This window comes from Mustelus asterias, chromosome 8 (genome assembly GCF_964213995.1).
Source record: "Mustelus asterias chromosome 8, sMusAst1.hap1.1, whole genome shotgun sequence".
Taxonomy (NCBI): Eukaryota; Metazoa; Chordata; class Chondrichthyes; order Carcharhiniformes; family Triakidae; genus Mustelus; species Mustelus asterias.
Genome location: NC_135808.1, coordinates 25,842,582 through 25,864,073, shown reverse-complemented (window position 1 = coordinate 25,864,073; position 21,492 = coordinate 25,842,582). Strand labels below are relative to the sequence as shown.

At 49.9% G+C, this 21,492-nt stretch overlaps 1 protein-coding gene across 1 annotated transcript in view; it reads right to left on the bottom strand.

Moving 5' to 3' along the window:
• LOC144497691 (E3 ubiquitin-protein ligase TRIM39-like) overlaps positions 1 to 18,471 on the bottom strand; it is a 29,920-nt gene extending 11,449 nt beyond the window's left edge. The window contains exons 1-2 of the mRNA XM_078219133.1: positions 18,070 to 18,471; positions 11,880 to 11,969 (exon numbers count right to left, since the gene is read on the bottom strand). Of these exons, the coding sequence (XP_078075259.1) occupies positions 11,880 to 11,969; positions 18,070 to 18,471 (492 nt within the window). The remainder of the gene's footprint in view (positions 1 to 11,879; positions 11,970 to 18,069) is intronic.
• Positions 18,472 to 21,492: the final 3,021 nt, after the last annotated feature.

Genomic DNA, 21,492 nt, shown 5'->3' with positions numbered 1-21,492 from the left:
TTCTGCACTCTCTCGAAAGCTTCCGTCTGGTAGTGTGGCGACCAGAAATGCATGCAATACTCCAAATGCGGCCTAACTAAAGTTTTATATAGCTGTAGCATAACTTGCCAACTTTTGAGAGAGAAATAACAATGGGAAATTACGCACAGAAATATTGAAGTTTAAATAAGATCTGAGTTTTATCTGTTGTGAATGGACACAAACCTAAAGATGGCTGCCAATGTTGAGACAGCCACTGGCAAGACTTGCTGCCGGGTGATTCCGAACACAAAAGGCATCATTTTGGACTAAATCTTGTTCCTACCAGAAGAGGGGTTTGAATAAGAACAAGGAGACAGTTCATCCCGTCTCACCCGGGTCTTTACGAATTAGGGGGTGTATCCCAGCTGGACGGTGACAATTTGAGAGGTCTCACCTGGATCAGCAACTTTGGGGAACCTCACCTGACATATGCTCCTAATAACACACACAAAATCAGAGAGGTTTTTTGGTCACAAACACACATGCACTCTCACACTCACACACACACTCACTCTCACACAGTCTTGCTCACAAACACTCACAGACTCACTCACACACACACACTCACACACACACACACACACACACTCACACACACACAGACAGTCACACACACACAGACAGTTATACGCACACACACACACACTCACACAGTCTCGCTCACACACACTCACACACACACATTCACACACACTCACACATACACACAGTCACACACAAACACTCACACAGTCTCGCTCACACACACTCACACTCACTCACACACAAACACTCACACACAGACTCACTCACACAGACTCACTCACACAGACTCACTCACACACGCACTCACACACAAACACTCACACACTCACTCACACAGTCTCCCTCACACACACTCTCACACACACACACTCTCACACACACACTCACACACACACACAAACACTCAGTCTCGCACACACACACACACACACTCTCTCACACACACACAAACACTCAGTCTCGCTCACACACACTCACACACACTCTTACACACATACTCACACACACACACACTCTCGCTCACACACACACACTCACACACACTTACACAGAAACATGCACACAGTCTCGCTCACACACACACACTCTCACACACAAACACACATGCACAGTTTCGCTCACACACACTCTTACACATACACACACTCAATGATTCGAGAGAATCATCCGATCATTAACACACACTCAGATCAAGGTTAATCCTCTGATGACTGGCTGACCCTGAGCAGATCCCAGAATCTGTGATGATCTGATAATGAAACAATCCAGAAAGAAAAACTGTTTAAAGCTGGAGATGAAACTGGAGCTTCACTGGTGCCAGTGTTGTTGATTGTGGCTGGGATTTGGAAATGGTGAATTGACTTTGATCTGGGTAATAGTGTCAATCTGATCTGCGTGTGTTTGTGTGGCTGTTCTGAATGATAGTCTGGAAATACCAGTGGGAGGGAGTGTTGCTTACACTGCTGCAGTGACAGTGGCGCAGCCCAAGCCTTGTCAGTGATGTTGCTGGTGGGTGGGGGAGAGGGAAGGGGGGCTGGAGATCAACATCAGTCACACCACTCTCCTCATCTACTTCTAAACAGCGGCCAAGAGAACCTTCACACCCACCCAGCCGGCAGCAGCGGCTTCGGGTTCAACCTGAAAGAAGGCACCGCTGGAAGTGCAGCAGTCCCTCAGCTCAGCGCTGGCTCTGAGCCTGGGCTCCTGCCTCTGGGACTTGAACCCACGACTTTGTTGCTGCTACAGGAACTGGCTTGTGTAGCAACTTGTAACAGCTTGTGTTCCGGAAAGAAAAGCAGATTGCAACTTTCTAAAAAATGCTGCTTGCCTATAAACAATTATGGAGCAAGGGAAGGTGAGAAAGAGAGAGAGAGAAAACTCTGCTCAAGATGTTGTGAAGAATTCCAGGGGCAAATCTGGTATCGTGATAAGCTCTGCCACACGGCCAAGTGTGGTCAACACTGGAGATAAGCTGTGTCTGTGTCTGCACACTCAGAACTGAGCAACCTGTGGCCGAAGGACATATAGAGAACAATATCGACAACACAGAGAGGTGTGAGAGGATGAGAGCAAGGGCAGGTGAGAGAGAAAGAGATGGAGAGAGAGAGAGGGAAAGAGAAGAGATAGGAGAGAGAGGAAGAGAGGAGAGGGCGAGGGAGAGAGAAAGAGACGGTGAGAGAGAGAGGGTGAGAGAGAGTAGGAGAGAGAGGATTAAGAGAGAGAGAGAGACGGTGAGAGAAAGAGATGGAGAGAGAGTGTGAGAAGGAAAGAGAAGGGGTGGGAGAGAGAGGAAGAGAGGAGAGGGTGTGAGAGAAAGAGGGTAAGAGAGATAGTGAGAGGGAGAGGACACAAGAGAGAGTGACAGAGAGAGCGCAAAAGAGAGAGAGGGTGAGGGGGGGGGGGTGGCGAGAGAGGTCATAAGAGATAGGGTGAGGCTGAGATTGGGGACAAGAGAGAGGGTGAAGAGAGGGAGAGAGGGTGTGCCAGTGCGAGTGGGCATCAGCAGAGCTGACGAATGAGAACGGGATACAGAAAGATAAAGGGAGAGAGAAAATAAAGAAAGGAAGAGCAAGGTGAGAGAGAAAGAGAGAGAAAGAGCTCGCCAGATCAAAAATCCCTACAGAGGAGGCCATTTGGCCCATTGAGTTTGCACCGACTCTCCAAAGAGCATCTTAGACCATCTGCAACCCCCCCACCCGATGCCCATAACTCTGCCCATTTAGCACGGTCAATCCACCTAGCCAGCACATGTTTCAGACTGTGGGAGAAAGCCGGAGCACCCGGAGGAAACCCACGCAGACACGGGGAGAACGTGCAAACTCTTTGGTGATTCATTTTGGTAGGACAAATTTAAATGTGGATTACAGGGTCAAAGGTAGGGTTCTGAAGACTGTGGAGGAACAGAGAGATCTTGGGGTCCATATCCACAGATCTCTGACGGTTGCCACTCAAGTGGATAGAGCTGTGAAGAAGGCCTATAGTGTGTTAGCTTTTATTAACAGGGGGTTGGAGTTTAAGAGCTGTGGGCTTATGCTGCAACTGTACAGGACCTTGGTGAGACCACATTTGGAATATTGTGTGCAGTTCAGGTCACCTCACTACAAGAAGGATGTGGAGACACTGGAAAGAGTGCAAAGGAGATTTACCAGGATGCTGCCTGGTTTGGAGGGTAGGTCTTATGAGGAAAGGTTGAGGGAGCTAGGGCTGTTCTCTCTGGAGCGGAGGAGTTTGAGGGGAGACTTAATAGAGGTTTATAAAATGATGAAGGGGATAGATAGAGTGAACGTTCAAAGACTATTTCCTCAGGTGGATGGAGCTATTACAAGGGGGCATAACTATAGAGTTCATGGTGGGAGATATAGGAAGGATGTCTGAGGTAGGTTCTTTACTCAGAGAGTGGTTGGGGTGTGGAATGGACTGCCTGCAGTGATAGTGGAGTCAGACACTTCAGGAACATTTAAGCAGTTATTGGATAGGCACATAGAGCACACCAGGATGATAGGGAGTGGGATAGCTTGATCGTGGTTTCAGATGAAGCTCGGCACAACATCGTGGGCTTAAGGGCCTGTTCTGTGCTGTACTGTTCTATGTTCTATGTTCTTCCAGACAGTTACCCAGGGCTGGAATCGAATATGGGTCACTGGCGCTGTGAGGCAGCAGTGCTAACCACTGTGCCACCCAGAAGGAGAGAGAAAGAAGCAAATTATTGAGAGATGCAGGAAATTTTGAGTAATGACAATGGTGGGTGGGGGGGGGGGGGGGGGGGGGGGGGGGGAGCGGGGGGCGGAGGGCATGGGGGGCAAACATCCTAATGGAGACCGGGAGAGTAAGGTTGGGAGGGGCAGACAAAGGAAGAGTTCCTGAAATGCTTCAGGAGACTTTTCTTGATGTGCATCCTTTGGTTCCACGAGGAAAGAGACTGTGGTGGATCTGGATGCGGGGCATGTAACAGGTCAAGTGGATTCACCATCAGGAGGGACACTGCTTCAGGGGACAGTGAAAAGGTGGAGCAGACATCAGTCCCCAGGACAATGGAGACTCTAGCAGAACAAGGAGGTGATGGCCTAGTGGTATTATCACTGGACTATTAATCCAGAAACTCAGCTAATGTTCTGGGGACCTGGGTTCGAATCCCGACACGGCAAATAGCGGAATTTGAATTCAATAAAAAATATCTGGAGTTAAGAATCTACTGATGACTGAGAAACCGTTGTCGCAAAAACTCATATGATTTACCAATGCCCTTTAGGGAAGGAAATCTGCCACCCTCACCCCTGTGTGACCTACATGTGATTCCAGAGCCACAGCAATGTGGTTGACTCTTAACTGCCCTCAGGGATGGGCAATAAGCGCTGGCCCAGCCAGCGACACCTGTGTCCCACGAATGAATAAAAAGAATGGGCTGCCTTTAAACAAGAGATTGTTTAGCTACACTCCATTTAAACTCCTACTTTACATCTGTCATCCAAGTATTTATTGCCAATCCTTATTCGCCCTTCAGTCAGTGATAGTGAGCTGCCTTCTGGGGCCACTGCAGTATATGTTGCTAATTAGATGTTAATTATATTGTAGGCGAAGGGCATTGTTTAATTCAGCACTTAGAGAACATATAAAGAGAGACTGTTGGAACATTGGGGTTGTAGTTGGTTGAAGGTGCACGCATGTAATGCTGCGTTCTGTAGATAAGCCTGTTACCATGAAAAAGATTTGCATCTCGTTTCATACCATAGCATCTGGCTCAGGATCCAGTATGTGGTGTAGGTACACACACTGTGCTGATAGGGAGTGTATTCCAGGAATTTGCCCCAGTGAAGGAACGGCCGATATATTTCCAAGTCAGGATGGCGAGCGACTGGGAGGGGAGCCTACAGGCGGTGGTGTTCCCAGGTATCTGCTGCCCTTGTCCTTCTAGATGTAGCTGTGGGTTTAGAAGCTGCGGCTGGCGGTGGATCTTACAGATGGTACACACTGTTGCCACTGTGCATCAGTAGTGGAGGGAGTGAATGTTGAAGCTGGTGGATGGGCTGCCGACTAAACATCCTGCTGTGTCCTGGATGCTGTTAAGCTTCTGGAAGATTCCATCACACTCCTGACTTGTGCCTTGCGGATGGTGGGCAGGCTTTGGGGATTCAGGAGGTGCGTTACTCACCGATGACTGGCTCTGGTAGCCATGGTATTTATATGGCTAGTCCAGTCCAGTCCAGTGATAAGCTGCGGGTGATTGTGTGGTGTTCAGCAATAGTAATGCCATTTACCATCTTGCTGAATTGGTTAGATTGTCTGTCGTTGGAGACAGTCATTGCCTGGAACGTGCGTGTGTGTGTGTATGTGAGTGTGTATGTGTGAGTGTACGTGTGCATGCAGTGCGCGTGTGTGTGTGCATTTGTGTGTGTATGCAGTGTGTGTGTATATATGTGTGCGCATGTGTATGTGTGTGCATGCAGTGCATGTGTGTGCATGTGTGTGTGCATGCACGTGTGCGCATGTGTGTGTGCGCATGCAAGACGTGTGTGTGCACATGTGTATGTGCGCATGTGTGTGTGCGTGCTCCTGTTTGCACATGCATGTGTGTATGTGTATGTGTGTGTGTATGTGTGAGCGTGTGTGTGTGTGTGCGTGCTCCTGTTTGCACATGTGTGTGTATATGTGTGTGTGCGCGTGTGTGTGTGTGAGTGTGTATTACTTGTTACTGATCAGCCTGAGCAAGTCTTAGTCGTGGTCTATCATCAATTTTTGTGGAAACCCATCTGGGTCACTAATGTCCTTCAGGGAAGGAAATCTGCCGTCCTTACCTGGTCTGACCTACATGTGACTACAGGCCCACAGCAATGTGGTTGACTCTTAACTGCTTTCTGAAATGGCCGAGTGAGACACTCAGTTCAAGAGGCAATTAGGGATGGGCAACAAATGCTGGCCCAGCCAGGGAAGCTCACATCCCCATGAAGGAATAAGGAAAATGGTCTCCTCGTGATATTTCTGTACTTTCACTGTTCTCCCAATGTTTTCTCCTGATACAGAGTTCTACATTGTATCCTGTCTGAAAGTGCTACCAATCCATTGAGGGACGTTAGAAGCACCCACCGGCATCATTGAGCCAGCAATAGCGGAACGATATGATCTAAATCCAGATTCTCTCTTTCCTGCGTGCCAGTCGATTCTGGCAATGTCAGAAGGCTTCACTATCTCCGCCTGCTATCTCTTCCTGAGCATGTTGTGAGGCCGGCGATTGCAACTTTTTAAACTCTTTGGGCCAGGAGAAGTGAAAAACAAACAGGAAAATAACAACTGCCAGCTTCCATTTCGAAGGACGTTTCTGCCTTATTTCAAATGTGTACACATTGAGTCCACCTCCAGCCAGCGAGGGACGGGTAGACAGACTTTGTGTTTACAGGGAGCCACGGCACACTGTTCAGGCATTCCACACTGCGCTACACATCCACTAGCAGTGCTCACTCTGGGGACCTTGTAGGCCATTCGGCCCAGCTGGTCTACAATCGTTCTCACTCACTGCTAGCACCTTCCCCACCCTCCTTTACCTGACCACACCTGCTTAACCTTCTGTTCCTTTCTGTGCTGATCTGGAGTCCCCCTTTATATGCACCCCCCCACACCGTCATTTATCTCACACACTCTCTGTGGTAACGGGTTCCACAGGAAAGAGATAGAGAATCTGGTGAACTGGTGCGACGCGAATAATCTCTCCCTCAATGTCAGTAAAAATGAAGGAGATAGTCATTGACTTCGGGAAGCGTAGTGGAGGATATGCCCGTCTACATCAATGTTGATGAAGTGGAAATGGTCAAGAGCTTGAAGTTTCTAGGTGTCCAGATTACCAATAACCTGTCCTAGACCCACCATGCCAACTCTATAGTGAGGAAAGCCCACCAATGCCTCTACTTCCTCAGGAACTCGGAAATTTGGCATGTCTGCAACGAATCTCATCAACTTTTACTGAAAGCATTCTTTCCGGATGTATCACAGCTTGGTATGGCTCCTGCTCTGGCCAAGACCACAAGAAAGTACAAAAGGTTGTGAAAGTAACCCAGTCCATCACTCAAACCAGCCTCCACCCATTCACTCCGTCTAACTTCCCGCTGCCTCGGAAAGGAATAACTAAAGACCCCAAGCATCCCGGACATTCTCTCTTCCTCCTTCTTCAGCCGGGGAAAAGATACAAAAGTCTGAGTCAAGTACCAACCGACTCAAGAACTGCTTCCTCCCTGCTGCCATCAGACTTTTGAATGGAACTATCTCATATTAAGTTGATCTTTCTGTACACCCTAACTATGGCTGTAACACTACATTCTGCACTCTCTCCTTTCTTTCTCTATGAACGGTATGCTTTGTTTGTATAGTGTGCAAGAAACAATACTTTTTGCTGTATGTTAATACATGTGACAATAATAAATCAAATCAGATCAGAATGAAAGGCGGGGTAGGCTCGAAGGACCGACTGGCCTTCCCCTGCTCCTAATTTCTATGTTTCCTGCACCACTTCAATCTTCGCCGATGTCGAAGTTCAATAAGAGTCCACGTGTCGCCATAGGAACGCAGTGGCTGGTCACTTCCTTGGCAATGTGGAGCAGCTGTCTCTCCCATTAATGTCTCCCCTCCCCCCCCATCTATCAGTGATTGTTGGTCAAGTGAGGGCTTTTTATAACCAAAGAAATGTAGCTTCTGTCGAGAGCAGTTCATGAATCCCTGCTCTTCTCTGAGCAGACATCGGGCCTTCGGTGTGCGTGCCATTGGCCTTGGGCTTTGGTGGTAGGGGACAGGGGACCACTGGTTGCCCGGAGTACAGTTCACACACCCCCCCCTCCCCAAATGGTCTTCTCTCCAGTAAAGTTGCCCCCATTTCACTCGGGACCAATTGCGGAGGGCCTGCTACTCCCAGCTGTCCGGATCTTTTCTCTGGTGAGGACAGAGAGGTCCCATGAAGAAGAGAACAGATTTCAGGACCTGCCCCTCCCACCCCCCCATCATCCTCGCTTCATCATTTCAATGCTCCCGAGTCTGTCCCAAGAGAAATTAATAAAGGAAGTTTGAATTTGCCCCTTCTTTTAAAAAGAAACGAGGAGGTACAGTGGTTAGCACTGCTGCCTCACAGCGCCAGGGACCCGGGTCCAATTCTGGCCTCGGGTCACTGCCTGTGTGGAGTTTGCCTGTTCCCTCCATGGCTGCATGGGTTTCCTCCCACACTCAAAAGATGTGCGGGTTAGGTGGATTGGCCATGCTAAATTGCCTCTTAATGTCAGGGGGACGAGCTAGGGTAAATACGGGGTTGTGGGGATAGGGCCTGGGTGGAATTGTTGTCGGTGCAGGCTTGATGGGCTGATTGGCCTCTTTTTGCACTGTAGAGATTCTATGATTCTATGAATCATTCTGGGGGATCATTGCTGGCTATGTCAGTATTAATCGCCCATCCCTAATTGCCCCTTGAACCGCTGCAGTCCCTGAGGTGTAGGTGCACCCACAGTGCTTCCATCTGTCGCAGTTTGGTATGACTTGAGAGTTTTGAGGTGTCAATGCAGAGGGGCAGTGAAGGGACAGGCACGGATAGGCCAGGCCATGGAAAGAAGGCAGATTTCCATCTGTGAGGGACACGGACACGAAGCAGATTGACTCCTTGTGGCCATCCGGTTGTTAGATGATGATTAAGGAGAGTGAGTTGGATTTCAATTTTCAGAGCTGCCAAGCCGGGATTCTGAAACTACCATTCCTGTAAACCACCCCCCCACTCGCTCTTTAAACCCGGCTCCACTGTGCTCTGCACCTCACGGCAGGACAAGGACTGAGATACTTTAATTTTCAGCATAGGAGCAGATGAGGCCATTCAGTCTCTCAAGCCTGCGCTGTCATTTCATAATTAAGAAAGCCCACCAATGCTTCTACTTTCTCAGAAGACTAACGAAATTTGGCATGTCCGCTATGGCTCTCCTCAACCTCTACAGATGCACCACAGAGAGCATTCTTTCTGGTTGTGTCACAGCTTGGTGTGACTCCTGCTCTGCCCAAGACTGTAAGAAACTACAAAGGGTCATGAATGAAGCCCAGTCCGTCATGCAAACCATCCACTGATTCTATCTACACTTCCCGCTGCCTCAGAAAAGCAGCCAGCATAATGAAGCACCCCACACACCCTGGACATTCTCTCTTCCACCTTCTTCCGTCGGGAAAAAGATACAAAAGTCTGAAATCACATACCAACCGACTCAAGAACAGCTTCGTGTCTTTTGAATGGACCTACCCTGCATTAAGTTGATCTTTCTCTACAGCCTAGCTATGACTGTACCACTACATTCTGCACCCTCTCCTTTCCTTCTCTATGAATGGTATGCTTTGTCTGTATAGCACGTAAGAAACAATACTTTTCACTGTATGTTAATGCATGTGACAATAGTAAATCAAATCAAATCAAAAAGCTGGTGGCTAATGTGTATCTTAGCCCCACCTACCAATCTTCTCTTAATTCCGTGTCCCTCAATACCCTTACCTGACAAGAAAGTTCCTCAGTTTTGACATTTCCAGTTGACCCCACCTCAATATTTTTAGGGGTGGACGTGTTCTAGATTTCTGTACCCTTTCGTTTTGAGTTGATTTGATTTATTATTGTCATATGCATTAGCATACAGTGAAAAGTATTGCTCTTGCACACTATACAGGCAAAGCATACAGTTCATAGAGAAGAAAATGAGAGAATGTAGTGTAGTGTTACAGTTATGTTACAGTTTGTTAAGAGGTGTAGCTCCTGGACAGGCCCAGAGCTAATGGGGTGGTCATATTTCTTCATTTTGGCCTCTCTTCACTGAAGGAAGTGGTTCCTTTCAACCGACCTCACCAAATTCTTCAAGTGGCATCTGCCTCTTCCCAAAGGTGCCAGTCCAACTCCACAGAGTCCCAATTCCAACTCCATCCCAGCTACAACAGGGAATCAAACACCCACCACCCTGCCATTGTTGGTGCCAATCTGATCCACACCAGCTGTCTGGCTCCCCGAGGAGTCAGGGTCGCCGTGGCAACATGCACTTAATCGCACGTTGCGAGGCCGGAATTATGGATGGCGATGGTGGAGGCGCAGATTTCCCTATCCATCCCATGGAATGCGATGGGAAATCTCCCCCAGCCTTGCCGCCTTCCCCTGGAGGGTGTGGGAAGGATTTTCCGGTTGATGTTCAGGGTGGATGCATCTTCCGTGGCCATTTATTCCTGGATTGGGACTCGAACCAGGGTGGTCCAGCTCAGAGGCAGGGAGTTTTAAAAGTTTATTTATCAGTGTCACAAGTAGGCTTACATTAACATTGCAATGAAATTACTGTGAAAATCCCCTAGTCGCCACACTCCGGCGCCTGTTCGGGTGCACTGATGGAGAATTTAGCATGCACCTAACCAGCACGTCTTTCCGACTGTGGGAGGAAACCGGAGCACCCGGAGGAAACCCACATAGACACAGGGAGAATGTGCAGACTCCACACAGATAGTCCCAAGCTGGGAATTGAACCCAGATCTCTGGCGCTGTGAGGCAGCAGTGCTAACCACTGTGCCACGGTGCTACCCATTGTGCCATAAGGCCCCACCCCCCGCTTTAAGCAAAGTAAGCGCAGTCAATTGTGCAAGACCTTCCAGACAAATGTGAGATAATGCATTTTGGAAGGTCTAATAAGGATAGGAAATATACAGTAAATGGCAGAAGAGTATTGATAGGCAAAGGGATCTGGGTGTACAGGTACACAGGTCACTGAAAGTGGCAATGCAGGTGGAGAAGGTAGTCAAGAAGTCATTCAGCATGCTTATCTTCATCGACCGGGGCATTGAGTTTAAAAATTGGCAAGCCATGTTGCAGCTTTGTACAACTTTAGTTAGGCCACACACACTACCAAACAGATGTGGAGGCTTAGGAGAGGATACAAAAAAGATTTACCAGGATGTTGCCTGGTGTGGAGGGCATTAGCTATGGGGAAACTTGGTTTGTTCTCACTGGAATGACGGAGGTTGAGGGGCGGCCTGATAGAAGTCTACAAGATTATGAGGGGCATGGAGAGAGTGAATTGTCAGAAGCTATTTCCCAGGGTGGAAGAGTCAATTACTAGGGGGCACAGGTTTAAGGTGCGAGGGGCAAGGTTTAAAGAAGATGTACGAGGCAGATATTTTACACAGAGGGTGGTGGGTGCCTGGAACTCGCTGCCGGGGGAAGTAGTGAAAGTGGATACGATAGTGGCTTTTAAGGGGCGTCTTGACAAGTACATGAATAGGATGGGAATAGAGGGATATGGTCCCCGGAAGGGTTGGGGGTTTTAGTTAAGTCGGGCAGCATGGTCGGTGCAGGCTTGGAGGGCAGAAGGGCCTCTTCCTATGCTGTAATTTTCTTTGTTCTTCCGCCAGCGTACCCGTAACACCCGCGCTGTGCTCTCTGTCTGGGTAGCCAGTTTTTCTGCGCCCATTTCCTCTGCTATTGTATCTCAGCTGACTCCACCTTTGAACAATGCTTGGGTGAGTCTACCCTATTGACATTAAATAGAGAGTAAAACTGACCATGGGGCGAGAGTGGATGAACGACCGGGAACCCATTTTGTGGATTGGTGTATAATGAAGTTACTGTGGCCCACAGCACTGCGTCCTCCACCCACCCCCCCAACACATACCCACAACCCCCCCACGCCCCCCACCTCCCGACACCATCCCAGATTACTATGTTTCTTGCTCGGCAGCCGAACACACGATCCCCTGGGTGACAAAGTCGTTGCTGCACCTCGGTGACTTCTTCTCAGCCTCCACCCATCACCTCCTTCTCCCCCACCTCCACCCCCGACCCCCCTTCTCCCCTCACCTTGTCTCACCTTCAAGTCTATGAGGTTCATTTGCTCATCTCTCCCGACGTTCTCCTTGGCCTGGGCCTCGAGGCTTTCCAAGGCTTGTTGAAGCTTTTCCTGAAACGCACAAAGCCAAGGGGATTAAATTGGATGGAGGGGAAGGGGGGTGGAATAGGGAAAGGGGGAGGGTGGTTGGGGGTTTGGGGACACAAGGTCTCAGTCCAGGCACCCCGACCTGCGTCAAGAGGAGGTAAAGGTGGGGAGGGATGTTGGAAATCAGAAGCAGAGACTGATGGTGCAGCTCTCTCCCAACCCCTCGAACATCGTGGGTGGCACAGTGGCACAGTGGTTAGCACTGCTGCCTCACAGCGCCAGGGACCCGGGTTCGATTCCAGCCTTGGGTCACTGTCTGTGTGGAGTTTGCACTTCCTTTCCGTGTTTACGTGGGTTTCCTCCAGGTGTTCCTCCCACACTCCAAAGATGTGCGGGTTCGGTAAACTGGCCATGCTAAATTGCCCCTTAGTATCAGAAGGGTAAATATGCAGGGTTATGGGAATAGAGCCTGGGTGGGAATGTGATCGGTACAGACTCGATGGGCCGAATGGCCTCCTTATGTACTGCAGGGATTCTATGACTGCGGAGAAGATAAAGGAAAGAGGGCCTTGCACTTATGCAGCGCCTTCCTCATTCCCAGTGCACCCCATTGCGCTTTCTAGTCAATGACGCCCCTTTGAAGTGTAGTTGCTGTTGGAGTGTACACAGGAAATTAGTACTGGAGGAGGCCATTCAGCCCCTCGGGTCTGTCCCTCTCATTCAACAAGATCGCGGCTGATCATTGACTTTGACTCTGCATTATCTCATCCCCCTTAATTCCCATGTAGGAAAGGTGGCAACCAATCTGTGCACAGTAGGATCCCGCAAACTGTGACGAGAAAATGATGAGGTAATCGGGCATTTCTAAGCCGCGTGTGAGAGTGGAAGAGATCAGCACTGACTGGCAGACTCGGGAATAGTCGTGGGTATTCCTTGAAAGAGAAAGGTGCCATTGGACCGGCTGCCTCCGACCAAGAAGGTCCAGCAGGTGAACATCGTAAGCCAAAGACAGCACCACTGGCACTGTGGCACCCCAGTTGGTTGCTGCACTGGGAACACTGGCCGGGATTCTGCACTGCGGTCTGGGAGATGGGATTTGAACACACAGTATTCTGACTGAAAGACCAGAACGGTCCACAGTGAGCCGTGACGGACCCTCCTGGGGTCTGGGGGGAATGGGGTGGCGAGGAAGAGGGACTGAAATTTAACGTGTCCCTCTGGATTGCTAAATAGAATCATAGAATCCCAAGAGTGCAGAAGGAGGCCAATCGGCCCATCGAGCTTGCACTGACAACAATCCCACCCAGGCCCGATCCCCATAACCCCATGCTTTTACCCCATCTCGTCCCCCTGGCGCTAGGGGACAATGTAGGACAGCCAATCCACCTAACCCACTCATCTTTGGAGTGTGGGAGAAACCAAAGCACACAGAGGAAACCCACACAGATACGGGGAGAATGTGCAAACTCCACACAGACATAGACCCAAGCCAGGAATTGAACCCGGGTCCCTGGTGCTCTGAGGTAGCAATGCTAACTACTGTGCCACTGTGCCGCCCTCTATAAAACCGTAACCCTGGCATCCAACAACAAACATGTGCTCAGTCATGTGATTGATATACTCTTGGAACTCCCACCACACCTCACTGCATATACACACTCCCCTGGGAATCCCCCATTGCATTTACACACTCCCCTGGGAATCCCCCATTGCATACACACACTCCCCTGGGAATCCCCCACCGCATATACACACTTCCCTGGGAATCCCCCACTGCATATACACACTCCCCTGGGAATTCCCCCGTGCATATACACACTCCCCTGGGAATTCCCCCCTGCATATACACACTCCCCTGGGGAATTCCCCTGCATATACAAACAGCGGCACAGTGGCACAGTGGTGCCTCATAACGCCAGGGACCCGGGTTCGATTCCCGGCTGAGGTCACTGTGTGTGTGGAGTTTGCACGTTCTCCCCAGGTCTGCTTGGGTTTCCTTGGGATGCTCTGGTTTCCTCCCAAAGTCTGAAAGACGAGCTGGTTAGGTGCATTGACCCGAACAGTCGCCGGAGTGTGGTGACTAGCGGAATTTCACAGTAACTTCATTGCAGTGTTAATGTAAACCTTACTTGTGACTAATAAATAAATTTTACACCCCTGAAAATCCCCTTCCTGTATATACAAACTCCCCTGGGAATACCCCCTTCATATCCACACTCCCCTGGCATCTCTCCTGCATATACATGCTCCTCTGGAATCCCACTCCTGCATATACACACTCCCCTGAGGATCCCCCTGCATATACACAGTCCCCTGGGAAACCACCCCCCCACTCCCCTCTGCATATACACACTCCCCTGGGAAACCGCCCCCCCCCCACTCCCCTCTGCATATACACACTCCCCTGGGGATTCCACTGCAGATACACACTCTCCTGGGAATACCCTTCACATGTACATGCCTCTGGGGAATCCCCCTGCAATTCCACACTCCACCAGGATTCCCCTCTGCAAACACTGACATCCCAAGGCCCTCTATAAAACCGTCCCCCTGGCATCCCACAACAAACTTCCAGGGAACCCCCTTCACTATCTGGCCACGCCCCCCGGCCAAGCACATAAACACTCACAGTTCCAGCCAGGTACACTGACAATGGGAATTGGCAGCAATGTGAAGCGGGTTCACTGGGCAGGAGTCCCACCTGACTTGGCGAACGCTTCAGTTGCTTCTTGCTCGATATTCTCCCTCCCCACGAACCCCCACGGTTAATAAAATGGTACCGTGACGTGCAGCCAATGTGGCCACCCATCCCATCAGTTACCACACCCCCCCCACCCTGCCCCCCACCACACCCCCCACCCCCCGCCCCCCCACCCTGCCCCCCCACCACACCCCCCACCCCCCGCCCCCCCACCCCGCGTCCCCTCCCCACTCCCTCCAGCACTAGTATTTAACAGCTTGTTCTGACTGTACAGATCCCAATGGGGTAGGCTTAGAAACATGGAAGATAGAGGCAAGAGCATGCCATTTGGCCCATCGAGCCTGCTCCACCTGTTGGATGTGATCACGGCCGATCCCCAATGCCAACGGCACGCACCCGTGCCACGCTCTGTGTGCCCCTTGAGGCTTTCGCTGTCGAGAATATGGGAGTGCCATTGCCTGTAAGGCTATGGGGAGAGAGCTGGAAAGTGGGGTTAGGCTCGATGGCTATCTGTTGGCCAGCACCGGCACGACGGGTTGAATGGTCTCCTGCCATGCCATAGATTCCTCATCGTCTGAGCCCCGAGTGTTGAGTTTTGACAAATATGGGACAACCTGAGGGGTAGAAATCCCAGACAGCAGGAGGCACTGACAGAAAATGTGCCCACCTTACTAACCTATATTAGCTCTGCTTGGTGTGCCCAGTGTGGAGGGAGCAGGAGGGGCAGCGCTGGAATGTCGGGACAAATCCGAGTACCTGGGGTATCTCACTTTATAACACTCTTCTCCCTCTGAGAACGTGTTCCAGCTCCCACACCCCGGTGCACGAGAACCCTGGATGCCAGCGTGACACTGAGGGAGCGCCGCACTGTCGGAGGAGCCGTCTACGCATGTGAGACATTGAACTCCTGGTGGATAGTTAGGACCCCAGAGAATCACCACAGTGCAGAAGGAGGCAATTCGGCCCATCCAGTCTGCACTGACTCTCACAGAGCTTCTCACCCATGCCCTCTTCACCCTATGCCCCCACCCCCACCCTATCCCCACAACCCCACACTTGCCACCACCCTGAGGAAGGGTGGGAGGAGTTTTCACCAGTGTCCCGGGCAATATTTAACCGCCCCACCCCGCCCTCAATCCAACATCACAGACATCCGGGTGTTCCAATCACCAGGCTGTTACTGGGAACTCACTGAGAGCTACTTCACCCCCAACACACTCCACAAAATACCTTGCAGGCTGGAAAAGCATTTTGAGACCTTTTCCAGTCATGACAGACGCTACATATATTGCCTTTAGGTCCCATAACTTCTTTGTCATTTAATCTCTCCCACCCCATCCCCATTGGTGACGTTATAAAATACCTCACTTTCCTTCAGTTCAACTGTTTCCCTGTCTCCAGATTCTGAGATTCCCCTCTCCCCATGTCACCCTCCCCATGCCCCTCTGCTCATGCCACCCTCCCCATGCCGTCTTCTTTTGCCCCTCTCCCTGTGTACCCCTTCCCACTGCCCCCAACCCATGCGCTCCTCCCTTTGACCCCTCCCCATGGCCCTCTCCCTTGCTCCTCTCCCCGTTCACCCCCTCCTCGCACCGCCTCCCCACGTCCCTCTCCCCGCGCTCCTTTCCTCATGTTCCTCTTCCCGTGCTCTTCTGCCCATGCACTTCCTCCCTGTGCCCCTCTCCCTGTGCCCCTCTCCCTGTGCCCCTCTCCCTGTGCCCCTCTCCCTGTGCACCTCTCCCTGTGCACCTCTCCCTGTGCCCCTCTCCCTGTGCACCCCACTCTCCTCTCCCTCCCGTCCCCCAGCACTTTGCTTTCATTTCTGATCTGCAATATATGCAAAAGGGGGCGAAAAATATCTACTGGAAATGCAGATTACCAGTAAAACTTGTCCGAATTTGTGCTCCTGGAACTGGGACTCCAGTACTGACCTGTGACTTTTACTGGGGTTTGAACATCTTGAATCGCTTGTTTTGCCTTTCTTAGAAAAAATTGATAAATTGTTCTAACGTATGTTATTTATTCATATTATTTAAATTGAATGTGATTACTGGTGCTGGTAATACCACTTTTCACTGGGGTTTGAACATTTTTTTTACTTTACAAATTGCTTTAATTTATAAGAATAAATTTATGTAATTATTCTATTACTTGCATTAGATGGAATTACTGGTATTACCGATTTTCACTGGCATTTTAAAATTTTGAACTTTTTTTCCGTTTTTTATTTATAAGTGTCACAAGTAGTCTTACATTAACACTGCAATGGAGTTACTGTGAAAATCCCCTGGTTGCCACACTCCAGCGCCTGTTCGGGCACACTGAGGGAGAGTTTAGCATGGACAATGCACCTAACCAGCACGTCTTTCGGACTGTGGGAAGAAACCAGAGCACCCGGGGGAAACCCACGCAGACACAGGGAGAACATGCAAACTCCACACAGACAGTGACCCAAGCGGGAATCAAACCCGTGTCTCTACTGCTGTGAGGCAGCTGTGCTAACCAGTACACCATATTTATAATTATAATTTTAAAAAATGAGTAATGTACCTTATTTTAATGATTAAACTAAACTCAATTACCAGCAGCAACATTATTGATTTTTGTCACTGGGATTTGAAATACCTGAGCTATATTTTTCATTTTGTGTTTATATTTTAAAGAAATGAACGATGTATATTATTTATAATTGAAGTTATTAATGGTAAATGCAATCAATGGGTCAGTGTTAGATTTTTACTGGGATTTGGAAATGTTGTAGTCTTAAATTTGATTTGTAAATTGTTTTAATTGAGAGTGTAGATGAATAATACGATTTGTATTCTTTCTATTACATGCAATAAAATTCTGCATTTGAATTCTGCAATTAAAAATTGATGTTTTTTTTGTTGGGGATTGTGGGGGCGGGGGTGTAAAATGGGCGTGAGCGGATTTCCCACCGGATTTTGACCCCGTCTCTCAGGGCGCCATCTTGCCGCCCGTTCACGCCACATACCCGTCGCAGTGAACTCACAGAAGTTGGCGAGCGGCCAAATCGCCGTTCGCTGCAGTGGGACGGGAGAATCCCATTGGTGCGGACGCTCGGAAAATTCCAGCCTCTGTCTCCGCAACTGAACAGGAAGCGTCCAAAGGTGGGAGGGGGGGGGGGGGTGCAAATAAAATAGAGACACCCGTCCGAATCTGCAGGAAGGAATCTTGGGTCTCCAACAAAACTCCCTTCAAGTCTGTTCAGCCATCCAAAGGTTTGAGAATCCTAAGGACAAGGATGTGGACAATTGTGCCCCTCTCGCCTGTGGTCGTGGCTGGATTTGTGCCTCTTGTTTCTTCACAGCCCCTCTCTCCAACTAAAACGTGACAGATTCGCCCTCCCTGCCCCCCCTCCCCTCACCCCCCACACCTGCCATCCCTGCCCACCCCACCTACCTTGAAGCGTTCCGCAGCCTCCTTGATGGGCAAGGTCCGGCAGTCGGGATGATCCTTGGTCATCTTGTCACACATGAGCTTCATGTCGTCGAGGCAAAAGACGGTGTAGGGCAAGTTGTGCTGCTGACAGTAGTCGCCCTCTTCCGGCCTCAGCTCCAGAATCTTCCTGAGGGTCTCGACCAGCTTGGCCGCCAGCTCGTTGTCCACGATGTCGACGGGCGAGCACTCGGATGAGCAGGTGGGGCAGCTGACCTTGCCGTCCTTGCTGATGACCAGCTTGGCCAGGCAGTCCTTGCAGCACGTGTGGCCGCAGCCCATGGTGACGGGGTCCTTGAAGAGCTGGCCGCACAGGGCGCAGGTAACCTGCTCCTTCAGCTTGTTGATCTCCTCATCGCAGGCCATCTCGGAGCGAGGCTTCACTGCTGCCTCACAAACCTCTCTCTATCTCTCTCTCTCTCTCTCGCTGAAGTGTTCCTGGCTGGGCTGAGGGAGAGACAGCCTAGGAGCTGTGCCCACCTCTGCTACAGCCCTGCTCCTCCATCAGAGATTGCCTGTGTGTGTCTCTGCGGGGGTGTGTGTGCCAATGGAATGTCCAACCCTGCCCTCCCGCCACTCCCCCGCTCTCTCCACACACCGTTTATAAAGGCGGCCTCCACCAATAGAAATCACTGCCGCTGGTAACATGGTTTCAGCTGGAGTATTTGAGACCAAAATGCAATCACATTCGCACACACATACATACATTGACACACACACTCACACACACTTTAACACACACTCACACATACAATGACACACACACATATACACACACTCACACATACACACACACACATGCACACACACACACTGACACACAATCACACACACTCTCACACACACACACTAACACACTCACACACACACTGATACACACACTCTCACACACACACACACCCACATATGTACACACTCTAACACACACACACGCACACACACTCACACACATACTCAAACACACACACTGACACACACACTCTCATATGCACACACACTCTGACACACACACTCTCACACACACACACACTGACACACACACACTCACATACACTCAAACACACACATTCTCTCACACACACACTCAAACTCACACACAAAATCACACACACACACACCACTCTAAGACATTCACACACACATTTCCACACACACACACACACACTCACACATATACTCTCACACACACACATACACAAAATCACACACACACACGCACACACACTCACTCACAAACACACCGACACACACACTCTGACACATACACTCACACATTTACTCACACACATTTACACACACACAATCACACACACACACATGCACACATTCACATACACTCACCCACACACTGACACACACTCTCTCACACACACACACTCACACACACTCACACACATACTCTCACACACACACACACTCACACACACACACTCACACGCTCACATACTCTCACACACACACACACACACACACACACACATACACTCACACACTCACAGACACACACTCATGTACACACACACTCACACACACACACACACAGACTCACACACACTCAACACACACACACTCACTCACGCTCACTCACACGCACTCACACTCACGCACTCACATACATTCACACGCATCACACACACAAACACACACACACACTCACCCACTCAACTCACACACACAAACATACACTCACACACACACACTGACACACACACATAGCACATACACACAAACACACACACACTCACTCACACACACTCACACCCACACCCGCACTCACTCACACACACACTCATAACACACACACACATACACACACACACGCACTCAAACACACACACACACTTACACTCACACACACTCACACATTCACACACCCATGCTCACACACACACATACACTCAACTCACACAAACACTCACGCACACATACACACACACACTCAACTCACACACACACTCTCTCACACACACACACACACACCCTCACACACATGCACTCACACTGACACACACTCACGCATAACACGCACACCCACACACACACACTCACACACACACAAACACACACACACACAATCGCACACACACTCACATACACTCAGACACTCACTCACTCATACACACTCAACGATACACACACACGCTTACACACTCTCTCATACACATACTCACACACACATACTCGTACACACACACTCGCACACACACTCGCACACACACTCGCACCCACACACATTCACACACACACTCACCCACACACTCACACACACACACACTCACGCACATACACACTCGCACACACACTCACACCCACACACACTCTAACGCACAGTCACACACACACTGACACACACACTCACACACATACACACACACACTCTCACACACACACACTCGCACACACACACACGCTCACCCACACACTCTAACACTCTCACGCACACACTGACACACACACCCACACACACTCAGACACACACACTGACACACACACCCACACACACACCCACACACACTCAGACACACACATACTCACACTCACACACACTCCCACACAAAAGGACACACATACACACACACTCTAACACACACTTACTCACACACTGCCACGCACACACTCACACATACTCACACACACACTCACTCTCACACATACTCTCACACACATTCACACACGCACACACTCACGCTTATTCTTTCACACACACCCACGCACACACACTCACACTTGCTCTTTCACACACACACACTCACAAACACGCACTCACAATCACTCACGCACACACTCTCTCTCACACACACACTCACACACACTCACAAACACACACTCACTCATACACACAACACACTCAACACACACACACACGCTTACACACACGCTCACACACACACTCTCTCACACAGACACACACACACACTCACACACACACGCTCTCACACACACTCGCACACATGCTCACACACACACACTCACATGCACACACTCTCACACACACTCACACACACACACCCATACACATATACACACTCACACACACACAGACACTCACTCACACACACATACTCACACTCACACACATACACTCACACACACACAATCACACACACACTCATGCACACACACACACACACACACTCAACACACATAATCACATTCACACACACACACTCACACATTCACACCCACACACAGACTCACACACACACTCTCGCACTCACACACCACACACACACACACTCACACATACGGACACTCACACACACTCTCACACACACTCACACACACTCAACACCCACACACACACACACACACATGCTCGCACACACACACAAACTCACACATACATGCACACTCACACATACACACACACACACACACATAATCACA